The sequence below is a fragment of the Chrysemys picta genome, chromosome 4 (genome assembly GCF_011386835.1).
Source record: "Chrysemys picta bellii isolate R12L10 chromosome 4, ASM1138683v2, whole genome shotgun sequence".
In the NCBI taxonomy this organism is placed as follows: Eukaryota; Metazoa; Chordata; order Testudines; family Emydidae; genus Chrysemys; species Chrysemys picta.
This window is the reverse complement of record NC_088794.1, coordinates 6,329,551-6,356,158: the sequence shown is the minus strand read 5'-3', so window position 1 is coordinate 6,356,158 and position 26,608 is coordinate 6,329,551. Positions and strand designations below refer to the sequence as shown.

The 26,608-nt window shown below is 45.9% G+C and overlaps 1 protein-coding gene across 1 annotated transcript; it reads left to right on the top strand.

Annotated features, from left to right (window-relative positions):
* Positions 1-26,352, top strand: LOC135983310 (caspase recruitment domain-containing protein 6-like). The gene is given in 8 exon segments (XM_065594207.1): positions 1-91; positions 9,821-10,134; positions 10,871-11,704; positions 12,383-12,527; positions 15,108-15,379; positions 19,543-19,614; positions 20,764-21,471; positions 21,474-26,352. Coding segments are annotated over 8 exon segments (2,868 nt in total). The 5' UTR covers positions 1-77; the 3' UTR covers positions 21,983-26,352.
* Positions 26,353-26,608: the final 256 nt, after the last annotated feature.

Here is a 26,608-nt window from a genome sequence, read left to right as displayed (position 1 = left end):
ACTCTCCCTCTCTTCACGTAAGGAATGAGATAAGAAACCTCACTGGCAGCAGATATCTCATCACTCTCTTGATTCTAATGGGGAATGGAAGGTAGGAACGATTCTTCATTCCAGGGGACTAATTCTAATCAAGATCAGTGGGGTAAATCCTGAAACTCTCTCTCGTATTTTACCAGATTGATTTAATTAAGAGATTCTAATGCCAGAAGGGACCACTGTGATCATCTAGTCTGACTTGTATAGAACAGGCCAGGGATGGGAAAATTTACTGTCCCTCTGCGCCACATACAACAATCTTCAGAAGTTTGAGAGCCGGGGCATGCCTGCCAGGGCTCGGGGCGTCAGCCCTGTGGCGGGGTGGTGGGATTAGGGCAGGGGTGGGCAAACGTTTTGGGCCGAGGGCCACATCTGGGTGGGGAAATTGTATTCAGGGCTGGGGCAGGGGATTGGGGTGTGGGAGGGAGTGCAGGGTGTGGGAGGGGGTGCGGTGTGCAGGATCAGGCTCAGGGAAAGGGATTGGGGCAGAGGAGGGGTGCAGGGTGTATGAGGGGGCTCAGGGAAGGGGGTTGGGGTGCAGGAGGGGTGTGGGGTGTGGCAGGGGGCTCATTGAGCAGAAGCCCTTAGCCCTACCACCTTGTGGCAGAAGCCCCGAGCTCCCCCAAACAGTCTGGCAGGCATAGAATGGGGTGGGCAATGGGGGCTCCGAAAGCTGCACTTTAACTGCAAAAGAACCGCAGGCGGCTCACGAGCCACGGTTTGGCCACCCCGGCACAGGCCATAGAACTTCCCTGAAATAATTCCTGTTTGAATTAGATCATAGCTTTTAGAAAAAAAATCCAATCATGGTTTGTTTTTTTAAATCAAGAGTTTCCCTGAATAAGGACAGAGTACAAACTGAGAAAGGAGCGCAGAATTTGTCCCCTTGTGATAAATCTATATAACCCAGTGCAGTAAGATTTTAATCTAGAAAAAGGACCTTTTGCAGTATTCAGAAAGGCAACGGCTGATAATACAGTTCCTGCTTATCAGATTGTTTTCACTAGTTTCCAGTGTGCTATTGAGAACTCGGATAGTGACTGAGATAGTTCGGAGAATATTTGGAGACAGTATTTGGTCCTGCCATGCGGGCAGGGGACTGGACTCGATGACCTCTCGAGGTCCCTTCCAGTCCTAGAATCTATGAATCTATGAATATCTGTGTCCTGTTGGGGATTTCCATTGACTTTATGAGATCCTGTTTGTAACTGTAACTGGCACTGTGAATTAGATCATCTATTCGGAAGCAGATATTTAACACCTAGTGAGAAGCTCGGTCTAGAAGAGTGTGACAAACCAATCAAGGGGTCCTCCGCATTGAATGGCCCTCCCTGGGTCAAACAATGGGGTTACTACCAGCCAGAGCCTTCTCCTTTGCCTCTGAATGGGCTGTCTTCACAGCCAGGGGGGTGGGGGAGACTGGACTTTCCTCCCCCCTCAAAACATGGCCCATGGGACAGCTGCAGTTTTACCCCAGAAGGAGGGGTGAAGGCAGGATGGATCTTAGCTGAAGCCAAGGATAAAACCCAGCGGATCACAAAAGAGTGAGACTAGACTGGGGAGCGGGGGGCTTACATCCAGGAGTTTGTTGTTTTCCATAGATCTGTAACTGTTTTGTGCATTTTATGAGTCAAGTGTGTGTGTGTGTGTGTGTGTGTGTCTACGCTGGTCTACACTACGGGTTTAGGTCGACTTTAGCAGCGTTAAACCGAATTAAGCCTGGACACGTCCACACAACGAGGCCCTTTCTTTCGACTTAAAGGGCCCTTTAAACCGGTTTCTTTACACCACCTCCGACGAGGGGATTAGCGATAAAACCGGCCTTTGCGGGTCGGAATTGGGGTAGTGTGGACGGAATTCGATGTTATTGGCCTCCGGGAGCTATCCCACAGTGCTTCATTGTGACCACTCTGGACAGCGCTCTCAACTCAGATGCACTGACCAGGTAGACAGGAAAAGACCCGCGAAGGTTTGAATTTCATTTCCTGTTTGCCCAGCGTGGAGAGCACAGGTGACCACGCAGAGCTCATCAGCACAGGTAACCGTCATGGAGTCCTCCCAGGATCGCAAAAGAGCTCCAGCATGGACCGAACGGGAGGTACGAGATCTGCTCGCCATATGGGGAGATGAAGCAGTGATAGCTGAACTCCGTAGCAGTAAAAGAAATGGAAAAGTATTAGAAAAGATCTCCAAGGCCATGAAGGACCGAGGCCATAACAGGGACACACAGCAGTGCCGCGTGAAAATTAAGGAGCTACGGCAAGCCTACCACAAAGCCAGAGAAGCAAACGGAAGGTCCGGGGCAGAGCCGCAAACTTGCCGCTACTACGCGGAGCTGCATGCCATGTTAGGGGGTGCAGCCACCACTACCCCAACCGTGTGCTATGACTCTCTCACTGGAGAAACACACAGGGAAGACGGTTCGGGGAACGAGGAAGATGACGATGGAGGTACTGTAGGTAGCTCACAGCAGCAAGGAAGCGGAGAAACCGTTTTCCCCAACAGCCAGGATATGTTTGTGACCCTGGACCTGGAACCAGTAACCCCCGAACTCACCCAAGACCCTCAGGGCACATAGGAGACCTCTGGTGAGTGTAACTTTGTAAATATTTGTAAACATTACAAAAAAAAGCAAGCAAGTCTGTTAACGTGTATGGGGATGGAGCGGAAATCCTCCAGGGACATCTCCAGAAAGCTCTCCTGGTTGAAATGGGGTGATTTTATTAAGGGGGACATTCAGAGGCGCCCGTTCCTGCTATTCTGACCAGAAATGTTCCCCGCTGTTAACCACGCGGTGGGGGGGAGGGGTGAAGTGATCATCCCAGAGAATCGTGTGTGTGTGTGGGGGGGGGGGGTTTACTTGTGTTTGTGCCGCATGTTAACCGGGAAACCGCAGCCCCCTCCTTTTACATTGAAACCCCATTTTAAATGGACAACCCAATTCATCCTTGATATGGGAAATGCGCTGCTGTTTGCAACCTTTCCCGCATGTTAAGAAGGTTAAAAAAGCCAAAACACTGTGGCCTACGATGGCTGCCTGCAAGCCGAAATATGCGACCTTGTAATGAAAGAGTGTACCCATTGTTCCCTAAAATGTGTCTTTTTTAACCACCTCTCCCTTCTCCTCCACCAGCTGCAAATGTTTCTCCTTCGCAGAGGCTCGTGAACATTAGAAAGAGAAAACGTAAGACGAGGGACGAGATGTTCACGGAGCTGCAGATGTCCTCCCACGCTGATAGAGCACAGCAGAATGCGTGGAGGCAGTCAATGTCGGAGATGAGAAAAGCCCAACATGAACGAGAGGAGAGGTGGCGGGCTGAATGGCGGGATGAAAAGAGCAAGTGGCGGGCTGAAGACGATAGGTGGCGTCAGCTTGCAGACAGACGGCAAGAGGCAATGCTCCGTCTGCTGGAGCATCAAAGTGATATGCTCGAGCGTATGGTTGAGTTGCAGGAAAGGCAGCAGGAGCAGAGACCGCCGCTACAGCCCCTGTGTAACCAACAGCCCTCCTCCCCAAGTTCCATAGCCTCCTCACCCAGACGCCCAAGAACACGGTGCGGGGGCCTCCGTCCACCCAGTCACTCCACCCCAGATGATCGCCCAAGCATCAGAAGGCTGGGCTTCAATAAGAGTTAAAGTTTTAAAATGCAGTATGTCCTTTTCCATCCCTCCTCCCCCACCCATCCCAGCTACCTTGGCAATTATCCCCCTACCTCTGTAAGGAACTAATAAAGAATGCATGAATGTGAAAAAACAATGACTTTATTGCCTCTGCAAGCGGGAGGGGAGGGGAGGGTGGGGTGGGGTGGTTGGTTTACAGGGAAGTAGAGTGAACCGGGTCGGGGGGGGGGGTTGGAGGGTTCATCAAGGAGAAACAAACAGAAGTTTCACACAGTAGCCTGGCCAGTCACAAAACTCGTTTTCAAAGCTTCTCTTATGCGCACCGTGCCCTGCTGTGCTCCTCTAACCGCCCTGGTGTCTGGCTGCGCGTAATCAGCGGCCAGGCGAGTTGCCTCAACCTCCCACCCCGCCATAAAGGTCTCCCCCTTACTCTCACAGATATTGTGGAGCACACAGCAAGTAGCAATAACAATGGGGATATTCTTTTCGCTGAGGTCTGAGCGAGTCAGTAAGCTGCGCCAGCGCGCTTTTAAACGTCCAAATGCACATTCCACCACCATTCGGCACTTGCTCAGCCTGTAGTTGAACAGGTCCTGACTCCTGTCCAGGCTGCCTGTGTATAGCTTCATGAGCCATGGCATTAAGGGGTAGGCTGGGTCCCCAAGGATCACGATAGGCATTTCAACATCCCCAATGGTCACTTTCTGGTCCGGGAAGAAAGTCCCTTCCTCCAGCTTTCGAAACAGAGCAGAGTTCCTGAAGACGCGAGCATCATGTACCTTTCCCGGCCATCCCACGTTGATGTTGGTGAAACGTCCCTTGTGATCCACCAGGGCTTGCAGCAGCATTGAAAAGTACCCCTTGCGGTTTACGTAGTCGGTGGCTTGGTGCTCCGGTGACAAGATAGGGATATGGGTTCCGTCTATGGCCCCGCCACAGTTTGGGAATCCCATTTCAGCAAAACCATCCACTATTGACTGCACGTTGCCCAGAGTCACTACCCTTGCTATCACCAGGTCTTTCATTGCCCTGGCAAATTGGATCACAGCAGCCCCCACAGTAGATTTGCCCACTCCAAATTGATTCCCGACTGTCTGGCGTTGCAAGCTTCCACAGGGCTATCGCCACTCGCTTCTCAACTGTGAGGGCTGCTCTCATCTTGGTATCCTGGCGTTTCAGGGCAGGGGAAAGCAAGTCACAAAGTTCCATGAAAGTGCCCTTACGCATGCGAAAGTTTCGCAGCCACTGGGAATCGTCCCATACCTGCAGCACGATGCGGTCCCACCAGTCTGTGCTTGTTTCCCGGGCCCAGAATCGGCATTCCACGGTATCAACCTGCCCCAGTAACACCATGATTTCCACATTGCTGGGGCCTGTGCCTTGTGAGAGGTCTATGGCCATGTCAATTTCCTCATCACTCTCGTCGCCGCGCTGCAATCGCCTCCTCGCCTGGTCCGGGTTTCGCCTTGGCATGTTCTGGCTCTGCATATACTCCAGGACAATGCGCGTGGTGTTCATAGTGCTCATAATTGCCGCGGTGATCTGAGCGGGCTCCATGATCCCAGTGCTAGCTATGGCGCCTGGTCAGAAAAAAGGCGCAAAAGTAGTATCTGATGGACCAGGAGAAGGAGGGCGGGAGGGAGGGAGGGAGGGAGGGCCGAGTGACGACATGGCGTACAGGTACAGGAACAGGGAGAAACACAAACAACTGTCACACAGAATGGTGCCCCCAAAGATTAAACTGGAAACCCTGGGCTTAGCAGGCCGTTGATTTCACGGAGGAAGGGGAAGCAAATGAACACAGAACAAATCTATTTTTTACATCTTAAGGTGGCAGCCGACGCTGCAGCATGAGTGACAGCCATACCAATATGACGACGACGGGTACCAATCATAAAATACCATCATCTGCCAAAAGGCAAGGGGCTGCTGCTGTGTAGCAATGCAGCCCCACGTCTGCCAGCCCCACGTCCGCCAGCACCCAGCATCGCCCTCGGCCTCTTCTGGGTGCTTAGCAGACAATACTGGGCAATTGGCAGAAAATAGTATATTATGACTGGTAACCGTCATCATCAAAACAGTAGCATGTCTGCCCAGGTGGCCATGATTGACAGCCATACCAGTATGACGACGATGGGTACCAGTCATAATATACCATCGCCTGGAAGGGGCTGGTGCAATGCAGCACTACGGCTGCCAGCCCCACGGCTATCACTCATGCTACACTGTCTACCGCCAAAAGGCAGTTAGCAGCTGCTGCTGTGTAGCAATGCAGTCCCACGTCTGCCGGCACCCAGAGGACATATGGTGACGGTGAGCTCAGCTGAGCTGAGCGGGCTCCATGCTTGCCGTGGTATGTTGTCTGCACAGGTAACCCAGGTAAATAGGCGCGAATCTATTGTCTGCCGTTGCTGTGACGAGGGGGGAGGGGCCTGATGACATGTACCCAGAACCGCCCGCGACACTGTTTTGCATCATCCGGGCATTGGGATCTCAACCCAGAATTCAAAGAAAAGGCGCGAACCGCTTCTCGGCTCGAGCTGTGGCGCAAACGTAGTATCTGACGGCCTAGGGGAAGGAGGGAGGGGGGCCGAGTGACGACATGGCGTACAGGCACAGGGAATTAAAATAAAGAACGGTGGCTGTGCATCAGGGAGAGACACAAACAACTGTCACAGAGTGGTCCCCCCCAAAGATTAAACTGAAAACCCTGGGTTTAGCAGGCCGTTGATTTGACGGAGGGAGGGGGAAGCAAATGAATACAGAGAAAATCTATTTTTTTACATCTTAAGACGACGGTGCAGCGTGACTGATAGCCCTCGGCATCTTTCTGGGTGCTTGGCAGCAAATACGGGGCGGCGTATGACGATGGTCTTCAGGCCTATTGCACAATCGGCTGCTCGGGGAAGACTCTGCTAACGTGCGATGACCCGACTTGTAATAGGCCGGCTAACAGTCATAATACACCATTTACTGCCAAAAGGCAAGCCCCATGGCTGCCAGCACCCAGATCGCCGATGAAGGCTACCAGTCTACTGCACCGTCTACCGCCAAAAGGCAGTTAGCAGCTGCTGCTGTGTAGCAATGCAGTCCCACGTCTGCCGGCACCCAGAGGACATATGGTGACGGTGAGCTCAGCTGTGCTGAGCGGGCTCCATGTTGTCTGCACAGGTAACCCAGGTAACCCAGATAAAAAGGCGTGAATCTATTGTCTGCCGTTGCTGTGACGGGGGAGGGAGGGGCCTGACGACATGTACCCAGAACCGCCCGCGACACTGTTTTGCATCATCCGGGCATTGGGATCTCAACCCAGAATTCCAAGGGGCGGCGGAGACTGCGGGAACTGTGGGATAGCTGTGGGATAGCTACCCATAGTGCAATGCTCCGGAAGTCGACGCTAGCCTCGTACTGTGGACGCGGTCTGCCGACTAGAGCACCTAGAGCATTTTATGTGTGGACATACACAATCGGCTGTATACAACCGATTTCAATAAAACCGGTTTCTATAAATTCAAACTAATTTCGTAGTGTAGACATACCCTAAGAAATTCCTTTGCTGAGCCTGTTTCCCTTGCTTTTCTGCCACGTTGTCCCTGAAGCGTGCAACTAGGAATCCAGAGCTCACACAGCCAGTGGGACTGAGGAGGAAATGTGTTTAAGCAACTGAGGAGCTTGGAAGGGCTGTGGCATCGGTTTGGGGGTCTAGATATTCAAACTGCAGGTCCCATTGCCAAGAAGGCTGTCAGACACAGGATCTGCACCTAGGGAGTAACCCAGAGCTAGGACAGCAAACAATCACTGCTCAAACCAAGACAGCTTAGCAGCACATGGGATCCCATCACAACGGACTGGTGTCCAGTCAGAGAGCAGAACTGGATTAGGTTGTGAGAGTGATGAGGGTAAATTTTAAAAAAATTATATGTTATTACAGATTTGAGTGTTATTGCCATGGAAATCCCCAGCACTGGCACATTCTTGTCTCTGTGTTTGTGCAGACCTCTTCCCTCTGAACCAAATCCCTAAGAGTCCCAACTCAAGTGTTACTAGATTTGAGACAGTGGGCCTGATCCTGCTTTCACTCTGGTGTAAAATCAGTGTGACTACACTGACTTGAATTGAGTTATTCTTGATTTAGGGCCCGAACCACAGCCGACAGCAGTGAATAGAAAAACTCCCATTCACTTCAATGACTTTTGGATCAGGCAATTGTACAAATGTGAGAGGAGATTCAAGTCCATTATTGGGAAATGTTTTCTTTCAATAGTCATGTGGATTTTGATTTGACTATATTTGCAAAGCTCTCAGTTTTCTGTGACTATTCTAGTAGTGACACTTTGCTGGCACCAATTCTTGTGAAAAGCAAGTGTTTTAACACAGCTATTCACTAAAAGCAAGATTTGAATTGTACGTTTCCCCATTCTCACTCTGTTGGTTAGTTATATAACTAACATAGTATTATTTCTGTTTGAATGGCTAGCCCAAACAGCATGAGTTTTGAATTACGAATATTGAAATCAAATATACAATCCACAGTTAGCATTGTAGGGGTTCATTATATAAGTTACTTCCATAAGTAGTATAGTTACTAACTTGTGTACATATAGTGCAACTGCTTATAGTGGGGAGTATTTTGAGAGAAGAGGGAAAGCAGGACAAGGGCACAATCTAACTGTAGGATTGTAAATTCTTGGTTGCAGTGACCCTTGGCCAAATTCAGAGGTGATATGTAAGGTGGTGTAAGTTGGCTCCTGTTATACACAAGACTCTCTTAGACCTAGTTACACCTGTTTCAGAGGACAAAATTTGATCAACAGCCTCTGGTTCATTCATCTCTGGGTAAGGGGCTATGGCTTCATACATACAGGGTATGTTTACACAGGGATGAAAGACCCGCGGCGCAGCCACAGCTGGCCTGGGTTAGCTGACTTGGGTTCACAGGGCTTGGGCTGTGGGGTGAAAAAATGCTGTGTAGATGTTCGGGCTCAAACTGGAGCCTGAGCTCTAGGATCCTCCCACCTTGCAGGGTCCTAGAGCTCAGACTCCTACCTGAGCCTGATTGTCTACACAGCAGTTTTTCAACCCCGGAGCCTGAACCTTGTAAGCTCGAGTCAGCTGACCCAGGCCAGCCGCGTTTTTTCTATCCCAGTGTAGACATACCCACGGAGACCACGTTCATCAGTGGGAATCAAACCTGGCACTTCCAGCACTCTAGTCTTTAAGCCAGGAGTAGGCAACCTGCGGCACGTGTGCCAAAGGCGGCACGCGAGCTGATTTTCAGTGGCACTCACACTGCCCGGGTCCTGGCCACCGGTCCGGGGGGCTCTGCATTTTAATTTAATTTTAAATGAAGCTTCTTAAACATTTTAAAAAACGTATTTACTTTACATACAACAAGAGTTTAGTTCTATATTATAGACTTATAGAAAGAGACCTTCTAAAAACGTTAAAATGTATTACTGGCATGCGAACCCTTAAATTAGAGTGAATAAATGAAGACTCGGCACACCACTTCTGAAAGGTTGCTGACCCCTGCTTTAAGCTAAAGGAACTGTTAACTATAACAGACTCTTAGCTTTGTTGAGGACGCCACTAGAGGGCGCATGATCACACATGCTTACAAGGTATTTTACCTACAAATCCCCCAAGTTAGGCCACATCTACACTATGAGGACAGCGATGCCATAGCTATGCTACAATAACCCCACAGTGTAGATGCAGCCAACAGTGTCAAAAGGGGTTTGTCCATTGCTGTAGGAATTCCACCTCCCTGAGCAATGGTAACTAGATCAACGAAGCATTCTTACATCCACCTAGCTGCATCTACACCAGGGGTTAGGTCAGCATAGCTATGCCAATCTAAATGTTAAGTGTACTCCTAAAATAAAGCTCATGCCAAGTGTCTGACAACCAGAGGAGTTTACCTACTAGCTGAGCTGTCATTTGTAAATAAGCATACATGCAGGCACCACAGTCATCAGTGCAAATTAAACTTGGACCTTCAGAATCAAAGCCATAGCTTTGTGCCATTTACAAACTCTTCAGAATGAAAGCTTTCATTTAGAAAAAAATGAAGACCTTTTCACCCTTTACGGTTGTAAAGATCAATTTCTGAATGTGACCTGTCTTCGAATGCTCTTTTGTGCTTATTGTTGTTTGATTCCAGCTCTTGCGATTTGGAAGCAATGGCTGCCAATGAGAAGCCCTCAGAGATTATACGAAAGGCCCGAAGAAAACTAACAGATGTTCTTCAAACAGATCCAGAGGCTGTCTTGAGTGCTGTAGATGCCCATCTCCTGATTACAGAGAGAGAGTACTTCACACTGAGTCAAATAAACGACCCACAGAAGCTAATAGTGACATTGATTGAAACAGTACTCGAAAAGGGAGAATCGGCCCATGAGCAATTTCTAGATTGTATGGAAAACCTGCAACACACATTTCCAGGCTTAGAACCAATTTCTGAGTATTTAGAAGACGGTGAGTAAAATTTTCTTTCTAGTGGATTTTTTTTAAGATCAAATAATATTTCAGATTATCTCTAAAGAATGATCCTCCTCTTAAGGAAAAATCTTCTACAATTTCATACAGAACGAACACCTTTCTATAGATTTTTTGAACCATCCTGTATAATTTAAAAGAGAGTCATCTTCCAAACAGCCGTTCATATCCATCACTCCATCTATTATATCTTTGTCTAATCTTTTACAGTGGAGCAGGATGGGATCAGGTTACTAGACTCATTTTCACTTGTAGCCTAGGCAGAATTTGATCTCAGGAGTCCAGATGCTTTAAATTTCTTAAAAACCCTTTGATAAATCCTGTTAGATTTTTCCTAACGGACAATGTAAAAGCCTAGTTTATTTCTTTTAAGGGTTTCATTCCTGGATCTCTATCATAAATTACTTTTTTCATTTAAAAGAAATCCCCAGTGGATAATTGAAGAATATATCTATATCAAAGCAATGTGCTCATTTGATATAAAAGTAGATCACATCTCATCTGCCCATGACTCTCAGAACTTTCTAGAAATTATATTATATTATCTCTTCTTTGCACTTATGTTGTGTTACTATTGATGTGTGCTATCTCCAAATACTCTGGTGTAATTTTGGAAGGAAGGAAAATTGGAGTCTAGTGTCAAGAACACCAGAATATCAAGAATCTTGAAGAATCTGAATAGGATTTTATCTGATATTGTTTTTTGAATCTTTAGATCCCAATAATGGAACTGAGAATCCAGAAGCTGCAGTGTTCTCAGAGAAAAAGAATGGACCAGAAGATCCAGAAATGGTTGTATCGTCAGTGAAAAAGAATCTTCCTGAGAGCCCAGAAACTACTGAGCCCTCAGAGAAAAGGAACGGAGCCGAGAGCCCAGAACCCAACACATCTTCAGAGAAAGGGAACAGAGCTGAGATCCCAGAACCCAACACATCCTCAGAGAAAGGGAACGGAGCTGAGAGCCCAGAACCCGACATATCCTCAGAGAAAGGGAACAGAGCTGAGAGCCTAGAACCCGACACATCCTCAGAGAAAGGGAACGGAGCTGAGAGCCCAGAACCCGACATATCCTCAGAGAAAGGAAACAGAGCTGAGAGCCCAGAACCCAACACATCCTCAGAGAAAAAGAATAAAGCCAAGAACTCAGAACCCAACACATTGTCAGAGAAAAAGAATAGATCCGAGAGCCCAGAACCCAACACATCTTCAGAGAAAGGGAACGGAGCTGAGAGCCCAGAACCCAACACATCCTCAGAGAAAGGAAACAGAGCTGAGAGCCCAGAACCCAACTCATTCTCAGAGAAAAAGAATAGATCTGAGAGTCCAGAACCCAACACATCTTCAGAGAAAGGGAACGAAGCTGAGAGCCCAGAATCCGATGCATCCTCAGAGAAAGGAAATAGAGCAGAGAGCCCAGAAGCCACTGCATCCTCAGGAAAGGGGAAGGAATCTGAGATCCAAGAAGCTTCTGCAACCTCGGAGAAAGGGAAAGGGAAAGGAGCGAAGAGCCCAAAAGTCCCCCTGACTTCAGAGAAAGAGAATTCTGAAGGTTTATTTATCCTCAACATTTTGGGATTTAACCTTTAGGCCTTGTGCCCTGCCAAAGCTCCCAATGAAATCAATGAGGGTTAGCCAGAATAAGGCAGTTGGGGTTGGGACATACCATGTTTAAGAAACATTTAAGGTGTCATCCACCCTGTCTGCACGGTATTACACTATATCTGCAGATACAATGGTGAGAGACTTTCTAAAAGAATCACCTTTAGAATCCTTTAGTCTGTGACAACACATTCCCTTTTTTACCCATCATACGAACACATACTGTATGAGATTCAGCACTATGGTTTTACCAGACAGAAGCTTCCAAATTAGACAAGGAAAGAAACTCAGCAGTATTAGGTACAGTAGGTCAACACTCACACACACTATGGGCTAGCAAACACCTACAATGAAAAGTGAAATTGCTAACTGGGACATGCTTGTGAATCTCATATTTTCTGTTATAAATAAACCTGCTGTAACTAACTCATGTCATGCCCTAGTCTCATCTGATTAATGTTAATTGGACTAGAAGCAACAAGACAGTTACAAATACATGACCTTAGAGAGGTCATAGATTATAGGCTTTTGTGTAGGTTTTAAAAAGGCTTTTGTGAGGATATGTTAGGAATCCTTAAGATTAATAAACTGTCTTTCTGAAATGTAACCCTTTCCTTTCTGAAACCAGAGCAATTGTTCCTACAAGCCCAAAATGAACTTATCGGACCTTGGAGAAACATGCCGGAGTCAGCACCAGCTGGTGACCTGTTGGCAGCGAGGACTATTGAGAAGGAACCAGAGGGAGCCACTCCATCAAGAACACCAGCCAAAGGGTAATGTCTCTGAACAGTTATAATGAGCTGTGATTAGAGACTATTCCGAGATTTCCTGCACTACTGTGAAAATCTCAGTAGTAGCCTTGAATTCTGGTTTCAGTCAGCCCTGTGTAAATCCAGAAAAATACCCCTGATGTCAGTGTGGTTAGGACCAGATTCTGATCTCAGTCACACCAGAGTAAATCCATGGTTATGCCAGTGAAGTTTCTCTGGATTCACAAGGATGTAAATGAGCAGAATTTGAATCTGAAAATCCACGTGCTTTGTCAGCCCCAATCATAATGTCACCAATGTATAAGTTCTTATACAGCCAAGTCCTCCAACCTGAGAAAGAGCCATAGAAGGCCCTTCATACAACAGAGCAGGTGTAGTTCTACTGTGCAGGGGAAGGATGTGGTAAGATCACTCAACAGGAGGTCTGCAATCCCCACATGCTGTGGATTAGTACTCCATGGGTAGAGATGGGGTGGTGCATCTACAGCAACAGAGATCTGCTACATTGGACAGAGGGATGCAACTGCTCGGGGGTCTACTGGTGGCCTGAGGGATGCAGCTGCTCAGGGGTCTATTGGTGGCCAGAGGGATGCAGCTGCTTTGGGGTCTACTGGTGGCCTGAATCAGTCTGTAGAAGGCTCCCATTGCCCAGACCACCACCGCCCATTTGCTAGACCTGTGCACTAGGCAGAGGAATTGGTCCATAGTGATTCAAAAGTTATATCCTATTTTGACACCATTTTGCTTCCTGTACAAGTAACATTGGGTACCAATGAGTCAACATATTTGTGTGGCCCCAGCAGCCCTATGTAAAATATTTACTAGACAGTCAACAGGGTCAACATTACAGCTGAACAAACCTCTCCATACAAAACCTGGTTTTCACTTCGTTCCAAGTTGTATGATGCACCCAGGATTTAAACCAGGCATGTGAACAAAGCCTCTTATTTTTTGTTGCCTACACTTTTGCAGCTTCCTCAACAATGACTGGTCTGAGTCCCAGCTCCTCGTTCTATAAGGTCCCAGACAGGCCACCATCCCTTCTCCCTTGGGATACTGACACTCCCTCTATGGCCTCCCTAAGATTCCTCCTCTGTTGAGATTCCCATCTAGATGTCCATCTCCTCTGGCCTGGGCAATGGCAGTTCCCTCCTCTAATCTCACCTCCCCGGACTCCTCCATACAGTGTGCCTGATGCCCCTGCTGACTTCTCAAATGTCCACAGATCTATGTCCAACTTATACCTATTCCCAGACAGTTCCGCTGGCACCTTGTTTATTTCAGGTTCCATTTCAGAACCGCCATCCATATGTTTCAAACCTCTGTCTTCCTCTACATCCTTTTGTGCATCTAGCAGCCGCCATAATCACGGTATAGTGGTGCAAGAGCCTCTCTCTCTCTGCAAGTCCCTACCATCTGGAACACCCAGCAACTTTCTACCTCATCAAGGTTTCACTTGTTTTAAGATCTTATCTGAAAATCTCTCTTTTTTTCCCTGTTTCTAAACATTTCAATTCTATCTTCCCCTGTTTTCTTTATATTAACTTTATAGTTTTATTACAGTATTTAAAACTGTAATGCACTTGGAATACAGTTCATATAAAAGACAAGATACAAAATATAGTACCTACTTGTTTACAACTGACAGTATATGCGCTTGGTGCTGTACAATACCCAAAAATAAACTGAAAGCTCTTTGGAGCAGGGATTATCTACAAAATATAGTTATACTGAGGATCATTGGCTTTTAAATATATAGCAGTTTTGATGGTGTAATACAAGCCTTGAACACTAGATAGAGCAACTAGCACTCTATGCATCCGAAGAAGTGAGGTTTTTACTCACGAAAGCTTATGCCCAAATAAATCTGTTAGTCTTTAAGGTGCCACCAGACTCCTTGTTGTTTTAGCACAGAAGTATTCTGTTCAAAAGCACAGCTGGTTGAAATGAACATGTTGCATGGTGGGGAGAACAAAAGATTTTTAGTATTTTAAGTATCGGGGGTAGCCATGTTAGTCTGTATCCACAAAAACAACAAGGAGTCCGGTGGCACCTTAAAGACTAACAGATTTATTTGGGCATAAGCTTTCGTGGGTAAAAAAACCTCATCTGAAGAGTGAGGTTTTTTAACCCACGAAAGCTTATGCCCAGATAAATCTGTTAGTCTTTAAGGTGCCACCAGACTCCTTGTTGTTAGTATTTTAAAGTTGTCATGAACCTTTTTGTTTTGTTTGGGTGGAAAAAATTCTATTTTATCTTAATTTAAAAAAAAATCCAATTGGACAAAAGTGGAAGAAAAGTAAAAAGTGAAAGCTTCCCCCCCCCCATGATTTCAGAGAGAAAAAGTCAACTTTTATTTTCAAACTTGAAGAAGAGGAAAATTTCAATTGAAGTGACAATTTTCAACTCAAACGTTTTAGGAGAAAATGTGTTTATTCTCCATCTCAAATTGTTTAACTTGCAGATTACCTGCTAATGTTCCAAGAATGCTACAAGACTAAGTATATTAAAGCTAACCACGGCTGCTTCACAAATCCTGTTCCTTTTTCTTTATATTTAAAAAAAAAATCTTTTCTGTCCTAGGACTTGTGATTTAGAAACATCTGCTGGTGAAAACCCCTCAGAGATTATACGCAGCAAAAGAAAAAGGTTAATTGAAATTCTTCAAAAAAACCTAGAACTCATCTTGGATGAATTACTCTCCCAATCCATTGTCACAGAGGAGGAGTACAATACCTTGGATAAAACAGAGGAGGATCCCAAGAAGAAAATAAGAAAATTGTTGATTCTGATACAGAAAAAGGGGGAATCAGCCTGCCAGCAATTTCTGGAGTGTTTAGAAATTGTATTTCCAGGTATAGATCAGGGTTTATATTTAAGCTATGGGGAGTTGTATTTTATTTTTCATAAGGAAAGAATGTGATAGCCATAAAATTGAATATGTCCACATTTCCAATTAGAGATCTGTATTAAGAAATATATATTATAATGTAAATGTCTATGCAGCAAAGGAACAATGTTAAGTCCTGGCTACACTCTGTCAGTTGTTTTCAACCCAGCTCACATGCAGACCGGCTAGGTAACCCACACAGTGAAGAACCATACATTAACCCTGTTGTGTGTAGATATGAATTGCACATGGAATAAACCATTTTAGAAGATGGATCCAGATTCAGTGAATATCTGTAGTGTAGACAAGCCCAAAGATAACGTATTCAATATACAACAACATTATCTTCTGATGGAGAATTAATTGAGAAGACCATCATAATCTGTCATTCTGTCAGTTTTAACTCAATCCTAGATACACAGCTCAGACTTTGTTAAAAAAGTTTTATGAGAGCTTCTGAGTGTATAGATCTCATACCTCTCACTGCCTCCATCCCCTGTACTCTAATGTTTTGCACCTTGCAGAGAGAAAGGTGCTATCTTCCCATTTCACTGTCAGATAATTTATGCATCATGACTCCGTTAATAGGACTTATACCAAATCCTATACATCAGTGGCAGAATGCACTCTAATATCAACACCAAAATAACCCAATACCAGCAGCCCCTCCTATCAATTTGTCTCTGAATATTTCTGTTCTTGGTAGAACAGGGAGATCCCTGGAGGGTCTGCCCTTAGGACAATCTCAGTGTGGGGTTTTTTAGGGAATTTAGCCAAATCGCAGACCCTTATGTCCATCTCACATAACCTAGAAAAAATGTATAATCTTCAGAGTAAAAGAACTCCCCGTCTCATTTCTTTGTCAATGGAAGCAGAGAGTGACCTTATTTTTCTATTCAGTGACAGATGTAATTAAACTGGAACAGAGCTTTTTTAGGGGCTGACCCAAGACTGTGCAATTAACCCCCCCAGGAACTAAGGACCATCACAAACCTCACCAACTTCTGGCCAAAGTGCAAGGTGTCTTTCATTGGCCTTGCGTTCTCTAATATATATTTCTTTTTAAAAATCCAAAACCAAACACACCCCTGCTCACACTTCTGGGGATAGGCCGAGAGAACAAACAATTGACAGAGGTGCATCGTGCTGCTTAATGCATTGCTGGAAGGTGCTCGGATACTTCTGTGATGAGTGTGGTGTAAGAACCCGTAGAGAAGAGAATTTCACTTAGTGCAGTTTTCCTCTTGGCTCCCTTGCCAAATTGTTTTATTCCAGGGGAGAAAGTTGACACCCCGCAAGTACCAGAGCTGGTAGAGAAAGACCTTCCTAAAGGTATTGCCTCTTACAACCCTTCCTGCTAGCTACTGCATCACATTATTGTAAATGATAATGGTAACTACCTTCGAACTAGTTCTGACAATTTTACTAGATATTACTATTTATTGGTATAATTCTCTGAATGTTATAACACTGGAAGAAAAATATATTCCAGACAGTGCTTCATTAAGGGCCTTATCCATATCCCATTGAAATCGATAGGAGCCTTTCCACTGGCTTCAGCGGGAGCTGGATCAGTCACTGTGCTAATAGATAGGGGCCCCAATTATAGACGAGGATCCTAGCTGCTACTGCAATACAAACCATAAATATAATAATTGAGAAACTATATTTAGCCAGTTGCTGAGTGGGGAGCTGTCCATCAGCCACGGCAGCAGCAGAACAGTTTTTAGAGGCAGAGGTGGGTTTACAAATTGACTTTTTTGCCCTAGTAGTGCACATTAAATTTGAGGGAAGGGAGAGTAATAAGTTCCACTCAAAAAGTGCTAAATAAAGGAAACACTTGAGAATTTTAAAGTTAGTGTGGTATTTCCCTCACTGTTACAGTAGTTCTCTGGTTATTTTCACTGAGAGAGAGTAGTGACTCAAAGCAAAATGATTAGCAATATGGTAATACTATGATTGCCAGTTCAGGACCATACTTTGTAGAGAATCTGAGGTTATTATCCTAACAATACCAACTAATTTCTGTAAGTTTAATTTGAGCATTGAATCTGTGAAATATTTTGGTTAAGATCGTATTTTTTCTGGTAGTAGCACAAAAAGTTTTAGAAATGAGTAGATTTCCATCTTTCTTCCCAGCATGCTTTTCCTCACTGTATGTTCAGATTTTCAGTCGACTCCTCTTTGCAAGTTCTACAAGACTATTTCCTAAAGTTCAGTTTCTGTACAATTGAGTATAACAGTATTAGGTCAGGTTTCAGAGTAGCAGCCATGTTAGTCTGTATCTGCAAAAAGAACAGGAGTACTTGTGGCACCTTAGAGACTAGGGTTACCATATTTCAGCGAGCAAAAAAGAGGACGGGAGGAGCCCCGCCCTAGCCCCGCCCCTGCCCCTCCCACTTCCTGCCCCCCCCCTGACCTCCCAACCCTCCCCCCGTTCCTTGTCCCCTGACTACCCCCTCCTGGGACCCCTGCCCCTAACTGCCCCCCAGGACTATCTAAGCCTCCCTGCCTCTTGTCCCCTGACTGCCCCAACCTTTATCCACACCCCCACCCCCAGACAGACCCCTGGGACTCCCACGCCCCATCCAACCACTCCCCACCCACTGACAGCCCCCCCCCCCAGAACTCCCAACCCATCTAAACCCCTCTGCTCCCTGTCCCCTGACTGCTCCGATCCCTCTCCGCACTCCTGCCCCCTGACAGCCCCCCCCAGAACTCCCAACCCATCTAAACCCCTCTGCTCCCTGTCCCCTGACTGCTCCGATCCCTCTCCGCACTCCTGCCCCCTGACAGCCCCCCCCAGAACTCCCAACCCATCTAAACCCCTCTGCTCCCTGTCCCCTGACTGCTCCGATCCCTCTCCGCACTCCTGCCCCCTGACAGCCCCCCCCAGAACTCCCAACCCATCTAAACCCCTCTGCTCCCTGTCCCCTGACTGCTCCGATCCCTCTCTCCACTCCTGCCCCCTGACAGCTCCCCCCCAGAACTCCCAGCCCCCTACCCCCCCCGCTCCTTGTCCCCTAACTGCCCCCTCCTAAGACCCCCCCCCAACTGCCCCCCAGGACCCTACCCCTTACCTGTACCAAAACTTTCTCCACTCCCCCCAAAAAGCCCCCCCCGTTTCTTGACCTCCACCTCCAGAACCTTCCTGCCCCCTGACCTCCTTACCCTGCTGCTCAGAACAGAGTGTTGGGCCCTGTGCAGCCGAGCCGGACACATGGCTGAGCTCCCCTGCACAACAAAACCCGGTCTGGCCCTGCACAACAAAACCCGGTCTGGCCCTGCACAGTGCTGCTGGACTGGGCTGCAAGGGAGTTGCTGGCTCAGAATGCAGGGCGGATCCGGCTCCTCTACAGCTGCTCCTGAGTCCAGCCCGGGACTTCCCTGCAGCCCTCCCAGCCACTCTCTGCTAATCCCGGACATTGTGAGTGCTTTGCAAATTCCCCCCGGACGCTATTTTTAGCACACAAAAGGAGGACATGTCCGGGGAAATCCGGACGTATGGTAACCCTATTAGAGACTAACAAATTTATTTGAGCATAAGCTTTCATGGGCTACAGCCCAGCCCACTTCATCGGATGCTTATGCTCAAATAAATTTGTTAGTCTCTAAGGTGCCACAAATACTCCTGTTCTTTTTAGTATTAGGTCAGTGTTAGAAGAGGCAAGCCAGTTGAACTGCAGCTGGATATACAGCCAACATCCATGGACCTTTTAAGTCCAAATTTTGGAGTAATGTTCTCATAGTCCAACCAAAGCAAAAACTCCAACACAGTTAGATTAGAATTAAGAGTTTGAAAAGGCTTCTTTCGGCCTAAATTACTGTAAGCAAAACAAAAAAACAAACAAAGGTTTTATGCAGTCAAATTTAAGTCTCACAAAAGAGGAAATTCCCAGATCACTTTCCCACCTTTCCCCTAAGGAAGGTCTGATAAATACAAAACCTCAGATCGTCTCCTTCTAGTAGAGTGTTGATGAAATTGTTTATTTCTTGCCTGATGGTCCTTGATACACTGACAACCTCTGCACTCAGGACATTCAGCAGTGGTTTTTTCTGCTACTCAGTAAATATAGAGACTTAGTAATTAAATGGTGATAATATATTTTCCTTTGGATTTCTTCCTAGATTCTTTAATTCGGGAGCAAGAAGTTGCTATTCAGCAAGACCCAGAACAAAAGCAAAAAGACCTTCCCAAAGGTAGTCCTCATATAATTTTCCATGTGCATGTGTCATTAGTATTGCATCTCATTAGTTAACAATACTATTAGATTTATAATGGCTTTGAATATTTTAGCTAATATAATCCATACAAAAACACTAAGCCTTATTCCTTAGTAGTTTAGAACATCTCCATTTAAAACCCCAGGATTAATGATGTAGCAGATGCAGGAGTCCTCAGATACCACTGTGAGGGGTACTGTATAAATCTTTAGACAGGATAGATATGTTAGTAACGCACTGTACATATTATCAGACTAGAAGGCACAAAGGCAGCTGCATATAGCAGTGAGCTGTGAGAAGGCCTGATTTGTGAGTGGTATTATGACCCCCGACTCTCCAAAGAAGAGAGCACATTGTATCATGGAAGACGTGGATTTGTCCTCAGGTGAGGCTGCAGTTGTCTATATGTCCCTATAAATCATTTTTATGGGAGAGGAACGAAGAAAGGTTGGGAACATGGGCAAGATTAAAAAAATCACTAATGTCCATCATTGACTGTTAACGGCAACATACTACCAGAGGGAAAACTAAGAATACAGAGCAATCTAAATAATTATTGAAGCGCATGAGAAGTGTAGCTCCTTGATGTATCTGTCACTTCTATGTATTGCCATCCTCTAATTACAGCTTTGCATCACTACCCTAGTGTCACAATCAACAATTGCCAAACAATATCACAAAAATCACAATGACCCTGCTTCTCCACTGCATCCCACTGCAACTCAGAGGTAGTGAGGAGTGGTCAGGGCAGGGAGCCGGTTACATCTCCCTGATCCTCAACATCCCAGAACCTGTGGAAATTAGAGCAGCCTGGGGCCTACACTAGTTCATGCCACTAATGCAAGGTCTGTAACAAACATCATGCCAGGGGAGGATCAGATATAGTACTCCTCCACTCCACAACACCACTTATGTCTCCCTGTGCTAGGGATTTGGGGGGCTGGGAGCCACTTCTGCCAACTTGCCACAAGTTGAGAGTTCTCCTACTCAGGAGGAATTCTACACAGGTTCTCTCAGGCCATTTCCCACCACCTAGGTAGCACAAGTGGCCTTTGCAAATAAGATAATTCAGCCCTCTATTTTCGGCTCTGAAATTTATGTTCATATTTTAACACTTTTCTACAGAGAGAAGAAAAGCATTCAGAGAAGTTCTTTCCAAGTTAAAATTACAGAAGTATGAAAGCAGAAAGCTCAGGATGAATGATGTCCTGGAAATCAACTCAGGAAGTTTAAAGGACTGGACTCCTCGAAAATTAAGAGATTTACCATGGCATTTCCTGAGGAAGGTCATGGCTTTGAATGTGACAGCCAGAAGCACAAGCTTTAGGTGTGGGGCACCTCATGATCAAGGAACCAGGGTGGATGAGGAGGAACAAGGTATCGATGAACAAATTTTCTTTTTTAGTGACTCTGACACTAAAGTCTCTGTGAATCCACTTGATCTTCTCTGTGCCGTTCTGCTTTGTTCAGACAGCTTCCTACAGCAGGAGATCCTGTCCAAAATGTCCATGTGCCAGTTTGCCCTCCCTCTGCTGTTACCTTCTCTCGACACCCCCAAGTGCACCCTAATGCTGTGGGCCATGAGGGACATTGTGAGGAAGTGGAGGCCGCACTCCGTGGCAGAGAGCAGGGGATTCAGGGAGGAGAGCCTGGTGCTCACAGCAATGCCAACCATTTCCTTTGTGCGGATGGGGAGCTGCAGCTTCTCCAAGTCCAAACTCCTCAATGAGGTTCTCAGCCCCTCCCAGCAGCACCATGATTTCTTTATCCATCAGGATTTGTCATCTGGGAACGTCCCTCGTGAAATCGCAGATGGGTTGATAGAAATTTCCTGGTTTTCCCTGGTGGGAGGAAGAATTTGGATCTTTTCTCAGAACCTGTGGCAGTTACAAATCTACGTGGAGACATTGAATCGCACTGGCTGCAGTTTAGCTTTTTAACAGAGGTCTCCTCAGCTGTGTTCATATTTGCTGAAAACATCACTGAAAGGGAGTACACTCTATTATCATCTTTGAAAGAATCCACAACTAAATACTACTTCATTCTCAACCGCCAGGCTGGGAAATCCAGTGCAACTCTGGCATTCCTTAACAAATTAGCCCCTGTGCTGAAACTGAAAAATTCACATATGCTGATGAAAGATAGCAGCACAAATAAAGCAAAATTTGTGGAAAAGCTGCAGTCCACCATACAAAGCATTTCTCTTCCGGCTTCCAACAATGTCAGTGGGAGTCGATGGCACTTGGCACCACTGAAATTCAGAGAAAGGGTCCTACAAAGGATCTGTGTCCAACGCTGTGAATCCCCAGCAGAAAGGTGTTGCAGGGATAGTATGTACCTGTAGAGACATTCATGTCACTGAATGTCTTTTTTCTTCCTGAAGGCTAGATCTTAAATGGAAAGATCTGCTCAACTTTATAGAGTCACTGGCATCAAAGGGCAATAATACATTTAGGTGACCATAAGTGATAGCTAACATAAGGACCGTAACAGGTTCTAAAAATTGGTTTTTTTTCTGATTGGGTCTATCTATGCACCATTCCAAGGTGTGATTTCAGCTTGGGTATTCCTCAATCCCTATGGCAGTGGGTACAGAGTAGACATGGGTAGGGAAAGGATTTCCCATCCCCTGAACATTTTCAAGATTTCAAAATATTTTCCCATTCTATATTGGGATGAAACCTGGTCTTCTGGAAAAACTTCACAGAAAATGAGAGATAGAGAAGCCCAACCCACGAAGCCAGTAGCCCAGTGGTTACGGTACTCATCTAGGATAAGGGATGAACTGGTGGATTTTCAACAGCTCCAGGGAGACCAGCTGACCGTCACTAATGTGACTTAGCCCTCCAACTAAGCCCCAGATACCACCACTCAAAATGCCACCAAGCAATTGCCTGGTGGGTCAGGATGACTTGACCACCACAGAAAAGGTTGGGGGAGAAAGGATGCTGGGGAGAATGTAGTAACATTTATAGAAAGGGGTGCATCAGTTTGTCATCATCCAAGTCCAAAGAGGATGGACCTTGGTTGTTTTCAGTAGTAACAGATGACAGAACAAGGGTCAATGGTCTCAAGTTGCAGTGGGGGAGGTCTAGGTTGGATATTAGGAAACATTATTTCACTAGGATGGTGGTGAAGCACAGGAATGGGTTACCTCAGGGGTGGTGGAATCCCCATCCTTAGAGGGTTTTACGGCCTCGCTTGACAAAGCCCTGGCTGGGATGATTTAGTTGGGGTTCAAGCAGGGAGGATGGACTCGCTGATCTCCTGAGGTCTCTTCCAACCCCAATCTTCTATGATGCTGTGTCCATCATCTGTAGCACCATTCCCCATAGCGCTCTTCCCTCTAGGCAAACCCACACTTTCTTGTGGACGCTGGTCCTGAGGCCATGCCCAACACTCCCCAAACTCAATATTCCCCCCTCAGGTGATCACAACTCCTTCTTCCCCTTTTGAGAGCTGTTTTATTTTCCCCTCCTTAGCATTGCTTCAGTCTACTTAGGCATTGCCTCTACTCCTAACTCTTCTGGACTGAGTTAGGTCTGGCTTATATAGTCCCCAGACTCCTTCTACTCACAACAGCCACCAGAAGGAGTAGATCATTAGAGTCAGCTGCTTGGCTTCTTTTTGTTTGTTTTGTTCCCCCATGTGGTTCATACTGGCACATGAGGGAGACTCAGATTCAAGACCCCGTTCCAAATCAGGCACTTGGACCTGGGTCTCACGTCCCAGATCAGGCTTACAACCACTGGGCTATCGAGATAGACTTTCTCTCTCTCTGTCCCAATGAATCCTTTATTATTCATACAAAGTGGAACAGCTCCAACAGGAGAGATTGAGAGACTGAGATGCGCCATAGAATAGAAAAAAGGGCAGACATTAGGGCACTCACCTGTCATATTGGCAATATAAACCTATTTCCCTGCTCTTAATTAGGCAGAGAAGGGACTTGACTAGGGGTCTCCCACATCCCAGGTGAGTGCCCTGATAGCTGGGATTTGGTATTTTGGGGTCGCTCGCTCTATGGCTCTGGAGTTTAACCAGAAATTCCACCCTGAACCTGAGAAATGTTTAATCAAAACTGAGACATTCCAACTAAAACATTTTGATTTGGCAAATCCATATTTTTGGTGGAAAATCCATTTTATTAAAAAGCTCCCAGCCAGTTTGAGTGCAGAGAATGGACAGGGCCCACTTTGTGAGCAACTGTTCAGGATTTTGTTTTAGCCTCATCACTCAATGTGTGGGCCCAGGTGTGACAGGGGCGGGGCAAGAGCTGGTCACTCAGCCCCCTGTCACGCCAGCTCCCATTGAGGGAAGCAAATTGGAGCTGGCTAGAAAAACCTGCACCTAATTGGTGAATGGGAGACAGTTACCCACCCAATTAGCCTGGGGCTATAGAAAAGGCTGGGAGGAAAGAAGCCAAAAGTGGGGGAGGCTAAGGGAGAGGTAGTAGAGATAGTGCAGTGCTCCTAGGTGTAGACATAAGAACCCAAGCTGTGTATTGCAAAAAGGTGGTGGGAACAGAACCTGTAAGTAAATGACACCAGTGGTTACTGAACTTCAGGGTTTCTGAGTGACTTGTCAGCCCAGCAGACACCAAGAGGGATCTGCTATACCAGGTCTTGTTTAAACTATTCTAACCCTGCTCTGAAGACAGAATTTATAATTTGCTTGTGTGTTTTTCTATGATGTTCATCACTAGAGTGTCTGAATTTATTTTCAGAAACCCCTGTGAGGTAGGGAACTCAAGCACAGGGACATTAAGATCAAAACTTGCCACTAATTTTGGGTGCCTAATTTGAGACCCTGCAACAGCCCAGATCTGGAATTGTTGGGAAAACCCTGCTCAGCCCCCAGAATCCCTGGGCTGTTGCCTGCCCAGGGCAGAGGGGATCTTGAGGGGATTAAACTGGGAAGCTCTCGCAAATCTTCATTGATCCTGTGTGAACAGCTGTTTTTCAAATAGTCATATTTGGGCTGATTTTCATGGGAATTGCATAAGGCACCACCCTATCAAATTTCAAGTCACTGCTGCAAAGCTGGGGGGCACCAGAGCTTCTCAGCTAGGAAAAGGCATCAGCTATATATATAATGTGGGCAAAACAATGTCTTTTTTCCCCTAGCTTCAGTCTCAGAAATGGCAAACCAAGCTGAAATTTTCCAAATAAATACATTTCAATCTGAGGCAGGCAGCAGCCTTTTAAGTCAGGTCAATACCCCGACATGAAACATTTCAATTTTGGAATGTCCAAGTGGTTCATGTTCATCAAAAATTTCAAACAAAACATTTTGACGTTTCCAAAAGGACATTTTTCAGAATTTCCATTGTGTTCAAAATGTTAATATTTTAACTTTTTTGCCTTGATTTGGGGATGCAGACACATGTTGAAAAGTCAGTTTTTCCTATGGCATGGAAATGCTGAATTTCACTCAGCGCTACCCTGTAGCATAGCCTCGGTTGCAGCACCATGGGGTAAAGGTGTTTTATTCTAGGCTAATGCTAGGGAGAAAGCACTCATGCAATGTGATAGGGAGCTTTGGGATGCAATGGCTAGTCCATGATCCCTGCTAAAGGGCCTGGTGATGCAAAGATTGGGGGGTTCACCTGAATCAAGACTTTCAAAATTTCCTTTATGGCCTGTGTTACACAGGACGTCAGACTAGCTGATTACAATGGTCCTCTCTGGCCTATAATGTATGGACCTATTCCAGTATATGGAACCTTTATATTGGTATAACATCATCAGCACTGATGCTTATACCAGTATAATTATATCAGTAGACAAACACATCCCTAGCAGATATAGCAAGACCTGCAAATCTTTCGGCTGTAGGCCAGATCTAAGTGTTAGCACGTGGCAGAGATGAAATCTGTACTCCTAAATCTAATTGCCACTTTGGGCATCTCAATTCAGAACTAGGCCCCATTGCTATTCCTGAAATCCCCACTCAGCTGAGGCCAAACCCTATAGGTGCCTAAACTCACTTGGCACCTACATTTTTGCAGTAAAAGCTCCTTTGTGCCTGTTTCAGCCTCTGAGTATGCACACGGCTACCTCTTCCTGAGCATGGAGATGCCTGGCCCTTCCACCTCACAGGAGAAGAGATTTGACCACCTCTCCTGTGGGCACTCTAGCTGCTGAAGTATGGGATATTCTGGTGTGGTTCTCCCTCAGTCTCTCCTGTTGGAGCTGTTCTACTTTGGACTCTGATTTATTATCCCCAACCTCCAGGAGACATAAAAGACATTTTAACTATCTCTTCTGAGGTTCATGCTGCTCCAGGGATTTTGTCCCAAGTTGCCACCAATCCAAATAAGAATCACTTGTGTCAGCCACACACCATTCTACTGGGATCGGTGATAACACACCTCTTTCTCCACAGGTCGGCTTAATCCACTCAGCTCTGACAGAGTAGGAATAAATATTCTCTCGATCTCTTAGACGTTAAATTAGATTCCCTGTCATCAGCTTTTCAGATATTTTGACTTGATATTTATTTTTGGCTTTTCTGCTTCAGAATAAAACACAGTGGGAAAAGGTACCTGATGCTACAGGATTGCTTATGTTGATGGTATCTATTTGCAGAAAAACCAAATAGTGTAAGATAAATAGCAGACAGAGAAAACCATAAAATATAATCTCTTGTTTTCTTATGTCTTATTTTGCCATCTCATTTATTTAGTCTCAAATGTATTCTTTTGCATGATGAATTGTGGTGCTAGCTCAAAAATTCTAGAGCAGATCTGGTGCTGGAGTGACCATTTGAAGAACTGAAGTTCTCTATTTACACACAGAATGGGTACAGCATAAATTAAAGGCAACTCAAGATTCCAGTCTACAATAGCACATCTCCTCCTGACAGTCTGCAGGGCAAGGCTGATGCACACCAGCAGGTAAGAGGACCAGACGCAGAGTCCTCAGAAAACTTTCTGTCACACACCTGGTTGTGTGCCTGTTCTGGGGAG